Below are 17,300 nucleotides of genomic sequence, written 5' to 3'. Positions count from 1 at the left end.
TTTTTTTTGCCAGACCAAACCATGAAAACCAAGAGTGAAAACTATCAGTGTAAACATTTTAATCTGATTCAGGTTATTAATCTGCAATGTCAAAACCCAAAACTGGTTAATACGCTGGTTTCCGTGGTGGATTTCTGACTCACAATGAGCAAAATGTAGCCACAATCGGAAGATTACTTAAACAATATTTATCTAAACTAATACTTTAATACTTTTATGATTATATCCCTATGCTTGTGTCAAAAGCAAACCTGTCAATGTAACAATACCTTGAGAAATTGACCTGAAGCTTCAACAACAACAATTATTTTTCAATGCAACCTCTTGGATTTATTTAATGCTTCAAAGTGCAAAAGAAATATAAAAAAAAAACAGAAAGAACATGAACAAAGGTACCTCACATTTTTTTGTTTGAAAAATGTCTTTAGCATTATGCAAATTTAAAATTTTGATAACATTTTGTTTTACAATGCAAAAGTCTTTTGAACAAATGTAAACATTTTAAATGACAAAACACCTGTGATAAAAGTAGTTTCAATTTGGTTACCTGCCAACAATTAATGGTTATTTCTTAACATCAGTATCATTCCTCCTGTTTGCACGGTTCAAGTTTTTTTCATTTATGAATGCCAGGAAACCTTTTTGCACTTTTCAAAGGGGATAACTATTTAGTATTTTTTAAATACAATTTAATAACTTCTAGAAAAAAGTTCTTCATGCTCATAACCACTGTACAAAAAGTTTGACTGTTCAGGGCTAGCAGTACTCAAAAACACTTAGCAACAAGCTGTTTAAAAACCTTGCTAACATATAACAATGTACAGTATATTAACACGCGCACACACACACACACACACATACACACGCACACACACACACAGTTGATTTTTTTTACACAATATATATTTAAGACAGCTGAGGTTTTCATTCTGAACCAACAAATGTTTTTAAAACATCTCAAGATTGTTGTCAAGATTTCATCCCGACATGTTGTGAAAAGATAACAGTGTTGGTTTGACAGTCATGTAAGTGCAGCTTTGTCCACTATCCAATAACATTCACACATATCAAAACAAACAAACAAAAAAAGATGCAGTGAAATAAGGACACGTCTGTTCTGGACTGAGGCAAGAAGATCTATTCAGATGTAAAGTTGATCACATGACCAGAGCTGAAAGATCAAGGTTTTCTTATGAGACAATCGCAGAAATGTGTGGTTCTGAGGATTATTAAGCTTCATTTTCAGTGAAGAGTCCCTTTCCCTCTTGTGCTCACAGAGTCCGATATACTGAAGCACATCTGCTCTGTCTGATACAAAGGTGGGAACAGGATGATATGATCAAAACTTTCCTTGGTAGAAAATTTCAACCATAGTTTTCTGACAGCCTGTAAAATGATTCTGCATGTTTTCAACAGTTGAATAAAAGTTGTGTGTGCTGAAGATTGTGCCGATATGCTGATGATGCAATTAGCTGATAGATAAATGTAGAAAAAGTGCAACAGAAGAAGAAAGTTGTGAGTCACTAGAATCCACCAAAGCTGAGGCGCAGATACATTTATCTTTAAATATATTTCTTTAACGTTTTTTTTTTTGCAGCTGCCACTTGATTAAACTAAAAGTAAGTCCATGAAAAGGATGTTATCAAGCTAGCTTCTGATAATAAATGTCTGTACTGTGATATCGCTTATTAATAAGACACAAACCTTCAGCAAATCATTCTTGACCCATCATGCATTTCTCCACTGATTGATAATTTACTGCATGACAGTGGTCTGCTCCTTATCAATAAAACATGTCTCATCTTTCCTCAAAACAAGGACTATATTTGATTTTTACTTCTCTCCTTACCACAGTTGAGGTTCTGCCAAGTGTTTTTTCAAACACTGTTTGGAATAATACATCTTAGTTCACTGTCACGTGTTAGTCTCACATTAACTCAGTGGTTACTTGAAACAGACTCATAAAGTTACATGTGAATCTGTCAGAATTGGCCTGAAGTTTGTGATTGTTGTCACATTCATCTCTTTGCCTCTGGTGTCTGCTAATTGGCAACCTCAGGTTTATTTTAGTGATTTATAACACTATTGAAAAATTACATTTGAAGGAGAATTGATTTATTGTGAACCCTGGATTTGTGTTGCTCTATTTTCTGTATTTCCCTGTATTGTTTTTTATGAACCGAAGCTAAATCATAGATGATTTATTTTTTATACTTATGCTTGTTTTTGTAAAAAAAAAATACCACTTAGCTAACAGGACTTGGTACAAAGTACATATTGCACATGAAAAAAATAGCAAAGTTTCAAGTCTGAATCCCAAACACCTCATGACACATGCATGCAGCTGCCCAAGAAAATGCTTAATACAAAATACAAGTCAGACTACAGTTTTGGAATTAGAAACACACTGTGGAGGCACATCTCAGCTCTACACAGTAGCCTGATGACAACAAAAATGGAATTTCTCTGTGTTTTTGAAAAAATAAATTATAATGTCTTTAAAATAAAAGCTGGGGCTTGAAGTGTTCAGTGACCTCAGCTCACTGAACCTGCAGACCTGAATCCACTGGAAGTTTAGTCCTGGCAGTTGCACAGTTGTGTGTGACAGGGGAAATGCTGTTCGGTTTGCAAATGTCCCTGCTCAAACTCTGCTTTATATGCAGGAATGGTAAAGTTGTACTGAGAGAAAGAGATTCAGGTTCCAGGCCTTTGTACGACTTAGTTCCTGGAGAGGCTTTTCTTTTCTCCCTTTCAAAATGTCTTAATAAGAAGGACAGTCTTGACTCCTCCGCCGTCGCTTAGTGCCCATTTCACCGTTCATGCTGCTCCTCGTGCTTTCATCCCGCCTCCTCTTCGTCCTCCCAGTCTGTGGAGCAGAGATGAAGAACAAGTGACTAAGGCAGTCTAAAAGAAAGCATTTTAAACAAGTTGGATGGATCAGATGAATAGACACAACATTTCTTGTTAGACAGTGAATTATGTGAAAAATGCCTCCTTATACAACTGAAATAAAATGACATGCGTCAAATCTAACAAGTGAAGAGTATCAGCATTTTTTTATATTAACCCTCCTGTTATGTTCATTTCTCTGGAACAGCAATAATGTTCCTGGGTCAATTTGACCCGGGGCATATTCAATTATCCAAAAGTGTCAGAACCCCAAAAAATCCAGATACACAATTTTTTTAAACTAATTTTCAACTCCATTACTAACCATTTAAATCAAGATTTAGATAAATGGTGTTCTTTAATTTTCACAGATCATGGTTCAATGAGGATAACTCACTTGTTTTTCATTTAAATTCATGTTAAAACTTTTTTTAATGTACATTGGAAAACCCTAAATATAAATGCAATAGTTTAACATGACATAGAATTTATTTTATTTTACTTTTACTTTTTTTTTTTTTATGAAGTGATGTTGATACATTAACACGACACCTCTTCTGTCACATGTTGCCCAGATTTTTATGCTTCATTTAGCTGGTTTGGGAGGCATGTATTGACTAAAATATACTTTAAAAAGGGTCAATTTGACCCGCAACATAACAAGAGGGTTAATTTTTTTTTTGGTTACTTTTATTCAGGAGAGATTTTCCTCTTCTCGAACAGAGAACAGCATCAGTGAGAAAAAACAACAAATCCCTGACTGAACACTAGAGGTCAGCATCACACTGAAGTAAACACAGACACAACTACACAGCAGAGGAAGATATAACAGAACACTTCACTGCTAAAATATATCTGAAACCACACATAATTAAATTATCATCCTTACAAATGTAATTTATTTGAATAACATGGTCCTGTAAAGACTTGATCGAATTTTCTATGGCATTTGAGTCGCAAGAGGGGGAGTGATCTCCACAACTGTATGAATGGTTCTTACTATGATACCCAAAATGGCTGACCACGAGTCCAGCAGCTTTGCTCACCAAAGTAAATTAACTGATTTGACAGGTATCATGGGGATTTAATCTTCATAAATAAAAAAAAACTATCATGAATCCCAAAAATGGCATGTGATTTACAAAGTTTGATCCCTATTCTATTTTGTGTTTTAATCCTATCATCGAAGAATAAATACAAGGAGTAGGCTTTTATTTTGATACCACTGAAGGCTCGGAGGGGTGTATTTGATTTGTTTAAACGTTCTACCCCTTTAAGCTATTTCTTTTTATTGTTGCTTCTTCTGTGGAAATTCCTGGAAATGAAACAGCTTTGCATGGCAATAAAAGTCATGTAAAAATAAAAGTAAACTAAATATTAAAAGAGGATATGTCGTGTGTGTGTGTGTGTGTGTGTGTGTGTGTGTGTGTGTGCGTGTGCGTGTGTGCGTGCGTGTGTGTGTGTATAATTTTCAAGATTATAAGTATCTTGTCCATCTTATTAAAGTTGGTGCAAACATTGTGAACGAAAGTCAAACAGAGGAGCAGAGAAGAAGAAAACAAAAGGAGTTGGGCTGACTGTTTTTCTACGTTAAGCCAAGAACAGTGAGTTAACAGACCTTGGCATCCCGTTCAGCAAATTTCTGGAACATGTTGGCATAGGTCTTCTTGTCCTGCTCATGATGTTCCTTAATCTTGCTCTGGCAGATGGAAATCTGGGCGCGAGCTGCTCGGTTTGAGGGGTTGACTTGGAGCACTTGCTGAAAGTCTGCCAAGGCCATGCTGAACTCGTTTCTAAGAAGCCGTGCTTCCCCTCGACGATACAAAGCCTTTTCATTGTTTTCTTCCAGCTCAATCACCTAAACACAAAGTGACACGTTTATAAGTATCCAGGACATCCAGCAACCACCAAAAGCCAAAGTAGTGAAATTAAATGGATTTTGTGGCTCACCTTGTTGCAGTTCTCAACTACTTGTGAGAACTCTTTTATCCTCAGGAAACACAGTGCTAAATTGAGGTGTGATGTCAAAACAAAGTCCTGTATCCTCTTCTGCTGCTCCATCCCAGTGCCACATTCCATTTCTAGCCAGGAAACAATGCGCTGATACTGGATGACAGCCTGGTGATACTGCCCTGCCTAATGACGCAGGAAAATACTGTTCAATAACATTAAATTGAAAAAATATTCACTTTATAATAAAGGTCAGCATTAGGATTGTACCTTAAAATAATGATTCCCTTTATGCTTAACTCCAGTCGCCAAAGTCAGCTTTTCATTCAAGTCCATTTCCCAGGATTCTTTCACCTTGTGGAAATGCAAACGTCACAGAAAGTGAGTAAACAATGGTTGTTATGTTTTAGTAGTCAGCTGCATATCTCTCCATGACTATGTAGGACATCTTGAACTTTGTGAGCAGAGTACTTGAGTTTGTTTGTCTCTCATGGGAAAAACAGACCAAAACCACACTCTAACCACATCTAGACTAATGTCATGTGGAGTTTGAATGTCTGCTTCTTTGAAAATGTAAAAAGGCAGAAGGCAGGGCTCACCCTTTTAAAGTCTTTGAGGGTTACTTCATATATGATTTCTTGGTCTGGTCCAATTTTGTACTCTGGTTTACCTTCGCTTCCAAAGCCATACCTGTAAGATAAGAAGACAAAACATTTCAGAGCATGAGCATGTTGAAAGTATTCTTTCAGAAGACATGACAAGAAACAAAGAAATGGCTGTTACTTAATACTTATAAAAGAGTTTGAATGGCTACAAAGATGAAAATTGAATGAAAATTACTCATATTTTAGACATGTAAAGATCTTACATTTGACCTTCACATTCCAGACAGTTTACTAAAATAAAAACTCTTTCATTTATTGTTAGAATAAAGATATTTGAACTTGGGCAAAGATTTCTACAATATCACAGCTGGTCTTCTTTTCTATACTACGTGTTAGTCTTGAACCTCTAGATAAAAAATACAGCCTGTTTGTACAGATAAAATGGTACATTTAAGTAGTCATAGTAAGTAGAGTAAAGTGCTGCAATCCCTTAAAAGTAAATTATCTATGGATTAAGGAGCTGAGGTCACATGTGACATCTTAAAAAACTTGATACAAATTGCAGAATAAACATGATGATTTTCTGGAAAAGGTTGCATAGTTTCCCCAAAGGGGTAGATAAAGCAGCCACACAAGCAGAGTTCAACTGATTCCAAAGAATAAGATACAGATAATATTGTATGGAGAAAAACATTTTTGAGATTAATTTGAACGTTATTCAGAGGAGGATTTCACGTTAGTTTGATTATAACTCTCAGTATGAATATAAGTGCAATATGAATTCTGAGTACTTTGCCTTCGCCTGAGGAGCTGATGGGGAGGGCTGGTGTGGGCTGAGTTACAGGAAAGATATGATGTGGTTTGGGGAGAACATTGTGTTCTCTTTCTTTTTATAATCTCTCTGTATTTCTTTCTATTTATTTAGGTTAAAAATACTTTGTGTTGTCAGGGGAATTGTGAGATGTGGTTAGAGATATAATTTATGTCTTTGCTTTTTCTTGTCTTTGTGTTTAATAAGAACAGATGCATCTCATTTTTCATAATTAAAGAAGAGGTAAATGTTTTTACATTAAAAACATGATTTTTCTTTGTTCTTAAGACCCAGTTCACAAATTGTGTCCTTCTTTACATCTCTGTTTGTTTGAAGAGACAGATAGATTTTTTCCTTCAAAGTTAAAACTGACAGTGAAAACATTAAAGGTGCTGCACATACAGTATTTTACAAACACTGCTTGATAATAGTACTGTTCAGTTGTACTAATAAGACTGTTCTCTGTCCTGACTTTGTGTCTGTCCACCCACCTCATGACTTCTGATACCAAAAAGGTACATTGAGCACAACATATATACTCATAGTTTTATAGGACATATTGCTGAATCACTCATGCATTTACAAATGTGTTACTTAAATGTTTTTAATTCATTTATTATTAATATCAAAGATTGACAAAATGTAATCTAATATTTCAGGAATTATGGATGAAATTATGATATGAAATAATCAGATTTTTCTGGTTGATATATCTTTCTTCCTAACCCTGTATCAGGAAACAGGAGAGCAGAAAGACTGCATATTAAAGAAGCAAAATAAATCATCATCGGACAGGAAGCCTACTTTACCTCCCATGAGCTTAAAAGTTCCTGGAGGATATAATGTGGCATAATTGCTATAATAAAAGGCCACATGAGGACACAGCATGAACACTGAGCCAAAATAACCACTCAGCAATCCCACACTAAGCAATCGTTATACCTGCAGTGAAAGAGCAAGGATAGTATCCACGACAATAGTTCAAGATCTTTTGGTGACTTACTTTGGTTGTAAGTAAAGTACACAGCATTCTCCTTTCTGCATTTTGTCCATGGCCCGGTCCACTCCGAGAGGAACACCTTTATCTTCAGCTTCACCCACAATGAAGCTGACATCTCTGCAGTCAAACAAATGACCTCCACACCTGCCCTCCAGGTGCACTGCAAAACAAAATACACAAATAAGCATACAAGTCACCTTATAATGCTACTTTATAAACTTGTCTGTCGGGTAATGAAAAGAAAGCTTCTTTACCGTCAACGCTTGCACCGTCATTTGGATTAGTGTAACCGTCCCCTTTGACCTTTATTCTTCTTATGATGCCACCGTCGTCCGTTAGCACCTCTCCTTCAAACTTCAGCAGCTCCATCTGTTAGGTTGTAAACGTGTATTTTATCATTGCACGACACAAACAGGGGTATAAAGGAGAGAACAAAATTACAGCTCAGCCAAACTTGATGTGTGGTGCTTCAGTAGGTGTGGGAGGAGAAAGGCAGAACATAACGAAAAACAAGTAGGAGTCATAGCAATAAAAAAAAAGAGAAATAATGACTGAAGAAGAAGCAACGAAGGGAGACTATACGGTAGATTTAAGCTTAATACCTCTATTAGGACAAGACATGTTATAGATCAATCAGTCAATGTGCTTTTTCAACCATATTTTTACTTAACATCTCTTCTCTCCTTTATTCCTGAGGTGAGATTATCCCACTTTGTGTGACTGTGTTGGATATTGTTGCTACTTTCTAATGAAGCTGAATACACTGAAAATAAATATTTCAATCAAGTTGTTGTTTTTAAAGCTCCTGTGAGGAGGTTTTTCACTGGTTATGAATCCAAATGGAATTAACCTAGATGCTTCTATGTGACCCAGAAAAACCAAAAAGATCATTAGCGACAGAATTGGTTATTTTTGTACAGTTATTTTTGATGATGGTTGTCATCAGTTATTATTTGACTGTTTTGTGTTCAAGGCATCTTTTGTCTAAAAAGTTTCTTTTTCATTAGTTATTAGAGGTTAAAAAACAGGGTTTTACTTCCGGATTCACTTTGATTGACAGCTGCCGTAGAGAGAAACTCCATAGGATCTTCTGACGCTATGCTGTAGGGCGGGGCTCGTTACTGTGAAAACACAGGAATTACCATGGCAACCACAGTAATTCTCAGACTCTGGCTGCACAATGGCTGCGCTTTGGAACGGGGTTTTTTGGCTTCAAAACCGTACAACGGGAAAAGGCGGAGCAACGCTGTCCATTTTATATACAGTCTATGTTTACAGCACACATAGCAGCTTCCTTTACGTTTTCCTTTGCAAACATTCATAGCAAGTGCTGTGATTGACTGATTACAAAACATCAGGAAGAGGTTTTTTATCATAAAACACTGACTGAACATGTATAGAAGAAGATCAGCAAAGAGGTCGGAGGTAATGCTTTGCCAACAGGGGGCGCCAAAATCAGTAAACCAAAAGTTCCTCACAGGAGCTCTGATGTATACAGTACAGCATTCCATTGAATCTTCTTTGTTTCCCCAATTTAGAGGGACATATTTTGTATTGTTGAAACGACACAATCTTTACTAGGATTTAAGATAAAGTGGAAATGATTTCAAATGATTTTCAATTTTTTTAATCACAGTTTTATCAGTGGAAGTAGATAATTGGGGTTTACAATAAGAGGATACCATCCAACTCAAATTTAAGTCCCCCAGTACAGAACTTTTTAGCCCCATATATACTCATTTATTAAATGTCTTATGCTGGTACATTTGTGATAAACAGCTGAGACATTTTGTATTTTTATTATGATGACGATAGTATTGTGCTACACTTTGTTATAACTGTCGTTCTTTATCTATTTATTTATTTATCAACCTCCTCTAATGGATGCCTCAATGAGGAGTAATAATTGTTGACTAATACAATAATGACCAGCTACGCTTAGAGCTACAATATAGCATGTTGTAAACCTTTTAGAAAATGTCTAGAAATTGATTATAAATGCTAAAAAATAAAGTTAGAGTAATGCCCTTCACAGTTGTTTAAAATAGAAAGAAAAGCTAAATACATGTACAGTATGTGCTTGGATAAATCATATGAGATGTCAAAATTTAACACCTGACTTCAGGATACTTGGAAACACCTGCCACAGTTAAGATTACTTTTGTCAGTGATAAAAAAATGGAGCACCAACAAAACAAAAAAAGAAGAAGATGATTAACGACTGAGTTCTGTCCATGGGGTGTGAATTGTAAAGCAGGGCAGCTGGCTCAATCTCTTGAGATTCCTCCCAGAACAGAACGATAATGATCATTGATTATAGGGGACAGAGGGGACACACTGAACTGTACCCCCACTGAGCTCAGAAAGAGCGAGGACTGTACTGAATATTCTGGCTGCTTGGCTGAGAGGGATTAAAATAGACAAACTAGTTAATTTTACGTCCAGAGAGCTACTCCTGTTGAGACTGACACATGCTCTTAAATTATCAGGGTCCCATGGTGTGATGCAGAATTAATGCACGGCACAAACGGCAGGCACACCTACCTCAAATACTACTGGAGAATTTGGAGGAATCTTGTCAGGATTACCAGCAGTTCCGTAAGCATAATCAGGTTTGCAGAGTAATGTGCACAGCTCTCCTCTCTGCATGGACAACACACCAACATCCCAGGCCTTGAGGACCTGCCCTGTGAGAAGATGAAGCACATAAGACAACTATTGAAAGTGCTGGTAATGGCATATATACTGGCTTACAGATTTCTTAACAATTAGATCAGATGAAGAGGATTTATTAAGTAATAGTTTGTGAATTCTTAGACATGCTCCAAAACACTTTTGGGTCAAGATTTAAACGAGAACACCAAAAATACTGCCATCTCTGTTTTTGAATATGAAGCTCTGGTAGGGAGAGTTATAGTTTGGCATAAAGCTTAAAATCAAAGAGAAAAAACCACAGCTGGTGTTGAAGGGGAACAAAATCCTCCAATCAGCACATGTTTAATGAACAAGTTAAAATGATTCTGTGTTCTTTGTCAAAAAACAAAGCATGACAACCTCATGCTGGGGTTTTACAAGGGGGAGAGTTTATTTACTGGGCTACTCCTTGTTTCCGAGAAGTTGTTGCTCCCAGGCAAGGAATAGTCAGGCAAATTATCACATAATCCCCTTATGAATCCGTAATTTGTGGTTTTCAAAGTTTATTTATTTATGGGTTAAATAAACAAGATAGAACATATTACTCTGCAGCATTAGAGGTGCTGCTTGGTTAATACTATTGTTCATGAGCAGAACCTGGCTAGTTGTAGCTGCTTTCTTTCGTGTTAAAGGTAACTATCTGCTGGCTATAGCTCCATATTCAACAGGCATGAGCCAGGTTTCAATCTTCTCATCTAACTCTTGATCTCTGTAAACATACTTTGCTTATGAATGCAGAACCTGTAGGCAAGGGGAAACATAATTAGCATCGGAAATGCTCTGGTTTATGTCTCTAGACTGAGAGGTATCATCCCCCAGTGTCTTGGCGGGCTTTGGCTAAACGCAAGACAACCATAGATGTGGACAGCCAAAAAGGCGGCACACATTGGCTATATTACAATCACACAAAAGCTATTGTGAGTCATTTCAACTTCATATAAGTAGTTAATTACCTTTCTAACCTTTTATTTTCAATCCCACCTTTTATGTAGCATTGTGATCCTAGTGGAACACATATTCATTTCACTTATACTTGTGTACAATTAAAATGACAATAAAAAACATAACTCTACTTTGCTTTATTTTACTTTACTTTCCTTTCCTCACTAAAAACAGACAAACGCATGTGAGTGAACTGAATGCTGTCTCTCAACCCCAATTTCCCTGTTATTTATCATGTTGCCAGTTGCATAAAGGGCAGCAGGAGAAGCTAGAAGAATGAACCACAATCCATTACTGTAATTGCCAATCTTTCTATACCTTGTGTCCATTTTGATAATTAAATGTGTAACATCGCCATTCCACCAGAGTTTTTTCCTTTCCTTTTTGAATGTTTTTCTGTTAAATAAAGACAAGAATTTTTAAAAGGAAAAGTGCTGCAGCGAAACCCCTTTTTTTTTTTTTTTTTGCTCCCAGAGGTAATGTCATCATCAGACCGTAGCCGATGGCTTCTGACATTGTCTAACCATTAGCAAGTAAGCTAATACTTTCCAGAATTGAAAACCTTCTTAAACTAAGAGAAATTACCAGCTGGTTTGCCAAACATTTATGCCTACCTTTGCCTACATTGAAACAAATAGGTTCTTTGCGGTCCCAACTGCAGTCGAATTTCTTGCCAGTGAGAAGTTTCCCAGTGTAGTGAACAGTCACTCTGTCCCCAATCATCGGCCGGTCTCCACCCAGACCGGGGCGCTTCACAACCTGCAGACACAAAGACAAGATTCCAATTAGACTGAAAAACCTTTTTGTCAGAGATCAAAGAGAGGATTGATCTCTCTCTGGGAGACACAGAGAGGGGAGACAAAATGAATGAACATGCAATATGTTCATCAAATTACTTTATCTGATGTCTGAACGCCTACAGTAAAATGTAAATATATTAAAAGCAATGACAACAAATACCTTGATAACTCCTTTGTCTTTGTGAACTGTTACATCAATTCCCTTTGCAGCAAACACAGCTGTGGCCGACTGGCCGTCCATAGGTAGATCCTGATCAGTGGTCATTTCTGCATATGGGCCTCACCCGGTAACACTGTAAGAAATAGTAAACACACAAGCCTGCGTTTAAGCAATCTGAGGGACATAAATAAACATCCTTGTGTCTCATGTTTTCACAGTGGGACAAATGTGCAACAAGAGGAATGGCATATGATGGATTGTAAATCTAATTTGTGGAGCTGAACAGCAAAATCACTGTCTTTGGCAGAAATTATTATTACAAGATCCTCCTAATCCTCGGGAAAACATAGTTTCCCTCCACATTATATAACTTTTGGCCATATGAGTGCACATGTTCTGAATCAACGCACTGCACAGGAGATATTTTTACAGTTTCACTGCAAAAGCCACATTAATGTGGAACCCAGCTGTATGCGGGCATTACTCACAATGCAGTTTTTAACTGTACTGCATCTTGTCTGATTCCACACAGATGAAGCAATTACATCGCCATAAACATGTGAGAGGCAGCAGCATGCCGCTTACTTCACTCATTTTATTTTGTAACATCCACTGCACTCACCAAGTACAGTATGTTCCAGACTATTTGTTTATCGCTCTTTGTGCTCTTTGTCAATCCATAAATAACATCCACAGATCTTATGAAATGTGTAACACGGCTGAACCTTGCTCAGGTATTTTCACTCTTAATTGTGTAATGAGTATCTGAACCCGAGTCTTCTTCTATGAACAGGAAAAAGTGTGGGCTCCTCCAGGCACACACAGTGTTCTGCTGCTGCGTCACTACAGTCATGTAATCTCTCTCAGTGTTTGTTATAAGGCAGGTTGAAATCTTACAGTAAACTGATGCCACTCTTCTACTCAATGTAACATGTTGTTCATGTTGTCAGATGTTGCCCTTTTGGGGTCTTGCCTGTTAAATAACGTCAGGTTCTTTATATCGTTTATTCTTATTCAGTTTAGTTCATATAACATAGAATAAGTGGGTAAGAATAAAGAAAAAAGAAGATAAATATTACAGACAGGCACAGTATATAATGTACATAGAGGCTTTTAGACATACACAAATAGGTCAATAAGCATCTTTATGGTTGGAGCAATCTCATTTTTCCAAGGTTAGGTACACGTTTCAGATGATATGGTTTTAAACATCATTTGAACTTTACACCGTCACAGTCTTCACATCCACGTCTACTTTTTAAGGTTTTCTTGTTTGATAGTGCTACTTCTCATCACAATCAAGGCCTACTTTCACCTCATGAACATAGATAGATAGATAGATAGATAGATAGATAGATAGATAGATAGATAGATAGATAGATAGATAGATAGATAGATAGATAGATAGATAGATAGATAGATAGACAGACAGATAGATAAATAGATAGATAGACAGATAGATAGATTGCATCACATCTCTGTATCATCTGCATCTGCAGCTTTACCACAGACATTCAAACCATAGCAACCTGTTGTTCCACTCAGCAGTTGAATGTTGCCTCTCTCTCGCATCACAGCAGCGCCCCATGTCAGGAGTCATTGTTACCACCTCAATACAAATATCTGCAGGCGGGTTCAGGCCACCCTGGCACCATAATCTTGACATTGTTTAAGGACAATGAAAAGAGCTAGTTAGCTATGTTAAGCATGTTGGCAAACACACTACTTGGCAATTATTATCACACGAAACAGCTGAGTTGTTAACACTTGCTTGAATAGCAGCAGTGCACAGCTGTCTAGGGACTGTGTTGTGGTGTTACTAATGTAAGGACTTTTGGCAAGAGTGTGAAGTTGCAAGTTATAATGGAACATCCACAATGATAGCTCAAAAGTTAAACTGGCCATTAAGGACATCTTGTACATGCCAGGACTTGCGGCAGCATTTGTCACTTCCACACACTAACAAACAACTACGGACAGAGGCATAAAGATACTTTCATTTTAAACGATATATTTACTGCAAGAAAAAAGGAGTACGATTTATTTTTACACTGCCTGAAAGCTTCACGGGGAGAGAAGGGAGAGAGGTTTATAAAAAGGCAGAATTTTGAATTAGTCTGTGTTGTCTGCGTTTATAAGAAGAACTATTTGAATATAGATGAAAGATAAGCTCACTGATGATGCAGTCAAAACAAACATTACTGTGACTATTATCCATCATTTTAGCTCTATGCACTGGATGCTATGAAACATTACATATTGTTTAGGTGGTGCAATTAGATTATCACTAGTCTGCATGAGGAATCAGTATATGAACATTTATAGAAAATAATCATACCATACTCATAATGAACTTACCAATGTGACTAGAGTTTACGTGTTTTTACAGTGAAAACACAGTATTATAAGAGGCATGTTTCACATTTCCACAGAGATTATTTGAGGCTTCAAACTTTGCTCTGGGGCACTACAAGAGAGCAGAACGGCTGCTCTGATTCCCTGCATACATTTTTGCGTAATTTTCCACCACTTGGCCTGTTTTCACTTTCAGGACATCCCATGTGCAAATATCTAGACATCCTGTCGTGGTGATTAAGTTTACAGAGAGCCTTAAGAACCAGACATTAAGGAACAGGGCTTTGCCCACTAAAGAATACACTCACTGTGCTGGATATTGATCAAGATATGACTTCATTCTCTAAGACTAAAAAAGATCAGTCACCATGTGCCTGGCCCACAAGGTAAATCCCATAATGATCTGTCTTATTGGTGTGTGCTGGTTTATTCTGCTCATCCAAATCTGTGTCACTGTCAGAGGATCAAGTGTTCGTTTACAGAACTCTTCAGCATGAGCACGGGACAAAATGTCCGTCTCCTCAGAACCAACACCTTGTCCGTGACTTTTCAATTTCATGGTTTTCATTTTAGAAGTGACTTGCTGTACATGTGTGTGTGTGTACCAGTGTGTGTACCAGTGTGTGTGTGTGTGTGTGTGTATCTGAACACAATGTTCTTTCTATTCACTGTTCCCTGCTGGCAAAGCCTGATGGTGCTCACCAATCTGAGACCCCCTCACGTACCACACAGCTTGAATTTTTGAATGAAAAAGGAAGATATGAATCATGCAATTATGTTAATTGACAAAGTCTTTATATCAGAATTAACACACTTGGTTAATTCAGATAAAACAAGTGGATTGATTGCATTTTGAATTGTCATCATCAATGAATTCACATGGGCCTCATGGAAAGTTCTTCATTCAATTTTCATTTAACTTTTGTTTTTTTTTTTCTATAGGAAACAATTTATCTTCATGAAACAGTGAGCAGTGGGACCAACTGTAAACAGTTCAGACAGATAAAATAGCATGTAGGCTTCATGTACCTAAACTGAGATACCCTGCGCAGGAATGCAGGAACATATCACAATGAGGCAAAGACCACATCCACAGACGCACACCGGGTATCTGTACATTCTGTCTCACATCCGTGCTCTTCTGCTGATTCATATATGAACATGTGAGCACACAGTGTACATGACGGACTAAGAGAGTGAAACCCTGAAGCACAGAAGTGTCTCTCATGGGACTGCCTTCTTTTCTACATCAAATGAGATCTTTTTAAAAGCTTGTGAAGTTGATCATGTGGTCATTACTTTTTGGGAATAATGCTATTCTTGCATGGATTTGCAATGCATGTGCTGAGAATATGAAACATGATTGTTTTTATGAGGCAATTGAAAATAACTGTTAAATATTTATGTCAGTGTATCAAGATAAGAAGTTATTCATCTTCACTAGATTACATCCCTTAGGGCTATCAAGATCTAGGATTTTCCTTCAAATTGTGTCTTTGTTAGCAGGCCTACTCTGCTTCTGTTTCACCCTCTCATCCAAATTGGAATACTTGTATGATAACACTTATTGATTTTAAGTTACTCAGATACTTCCGTTATACTCTCTACTGTGTAACTTGCTCCAAATGCATAAGAAGCCACACAGTATCAACAGACTCAATGTTACTTATTCTCATCAAACAGGGTTAGGCAGCCTGTAATTCAAAGACATACACACCTAAGCCTAAAGGGGTTTTGCATGTAAAGTGTGTCTTTTTCAACGTCCAGTAGCAGTCACAGCCAAGAGCCACATTAACACACACTCTCTCACCTATAAACACACTTACATGGGGATTCTTATCAGCCCTTATTTACCAGAGCATGCTGAGATACAGCTCACTGTATCCTCAAATGCCCCCACGGAGTGACAAATTCAACATCCATCCTTTGACATCTTCAAAACAGAACACCCTCAATTGGACATCCTGTTTTTCTATAGCCGTTTTCCAGCCAAAGTGCTATTGGATATTAGAGATCTTCTTTATAAATATCCTTTCTTCACGATGTATAACAAGTGTCCCTTTAACTCAGCCAGACATGAACAGAGAGCATCAGAGACAGAAGACACAATGTCTTAATTAACTGCTTCATTAAGTCTTCCAACTGCAGAATTGAGGATGATAAATAAATAAAGATTCACATTACCTTGCGATTCTTTTTTTGTGCAGTCCCCAAAACACAGGTGACCGGCTACAAATTCAGTCGGTAAATTAGAAACCGCGTCTTATTCCTTCTTTTGCAAGCCCACCCCTCTCATCTCATATCATCCAGGGTACTAAATGTTCTGCCCATGTGCTGACTGTGGAGCGCTGTTTTGTCCTCTTTTTTCCGAACTCCCCTTTTATCCCCTAGCCCCTCTGGTGACGATAAACGTGCCGGTGAAGTAGCCACATGGATCTCAGACTTGAAAGTGACACTGGTGAGAGAGAGAGAGGCAGACAGAGAGAGAGCAGGGAGAGAGAGAGAGAGAGAGAGAGAGAGAGAGAGAGAGAGAGAGAGAGAGAGAGAGAGAGAGAGAGAGAGAGAGAGAGAGAGAGAGAATAGAGTAGAGTTGTGGGAGGGTGTTTAGTGTAAAATTAAGGGGCAGGTCTTGGAAAGCAGCCACAAAGTAACACAATGTTCCGGCTGTACTGTAGCTGTACCGCTGCCGCTGCTGATGAGAACACTGTGTTCCAATAGACACCCTGACCTGTAACCCGTTCCGTGCCGAGCCAGGCCGGGAACAGCCTGTACCGCAGCAGGCTGTTCCCTCCGCTCAGCTGACAACACATATCATCAACACTGCTGTGTACTAGCCGAGCCTTAGCCTTCCTGACTGCGAAGTGTAAGCACCGTAATAAAAGCACTCTATGTGCCCCGATAAGACGTTCGCTGAGACGGATTACTGTCGCTGTGAGGGACGGTAAAAAAGAAACCGCTTTTGTAGCCAGAGATTTTTATGCGGTAAACGTTGTTGTTGCAATGCTCCTGTAACTTGTTGGAGAGATGGCATGGATGTAAACTTTATGTATCGATTTTAGCTCCTAACTTTTTATGTTATATATATGTTATGCCG

The 17,300-nt window shown here is 37.8% G+C and overlaps 1 protein-coding gene across 1 annotated transcript; it reads right to left on the bottom strand.

Annotated features, from left to right (window-relative positions):
• Nucleotides 1-42: 42 nt before the first annotated feature.
• On the bottom strand, nt 43-16,762 carry fkbp5 (FKBP prolyl isomerase 5). Its single transcript, XM_034681779.1, has 11 exons — nt 16,391-16,762; nt 11,852-11,984; nt 11,506-11,650; nt 9,800-9,942; nt 7,510-7,624; nt 7,259-7,415; nt 5,439-5,529; nt 5,110-5,193; nt 4,840-5,025; nt 4,508-4,747; nt 43-2,866 (listed from the first exon to the last, which is right to left on the bottom strand). Exons 2-11 carry the CDS (start codon nt 11,954-11,956, stop codon nt 2,762-2,764), a joined length of 1,371 nt encoding a protein of 456 aa, XP_034537670.1. The 5' UTR covers nt 11,957-11,984; nt 16,391-16,762; the 3' UTR covers nt 43-2,761.
• Between the last annotated feature and the right edge of the window lie 538 nt (nt 16,763-17,300).

Source organism: Notolabrus celidotus, chromosome 1 (genome assembly GCF_009762535.1).
Source record: "Notolabrus celidotus isolate fNotCel1 chromosome 1, fNotCel1.pri, whole genome shotgun sequence".
In the NCBI taxonomy this organism is placed as follows: Eukaryota; Metazoa; Chordata; class Actinopteri; order Labriformes; family Labridae; genus Notolabrus; species Notolabrus celidotus.
Note: the sequence above shows the minus strand (reverse complement) of the source record. Positions and strands in the feature narration are given on the sequence as shown.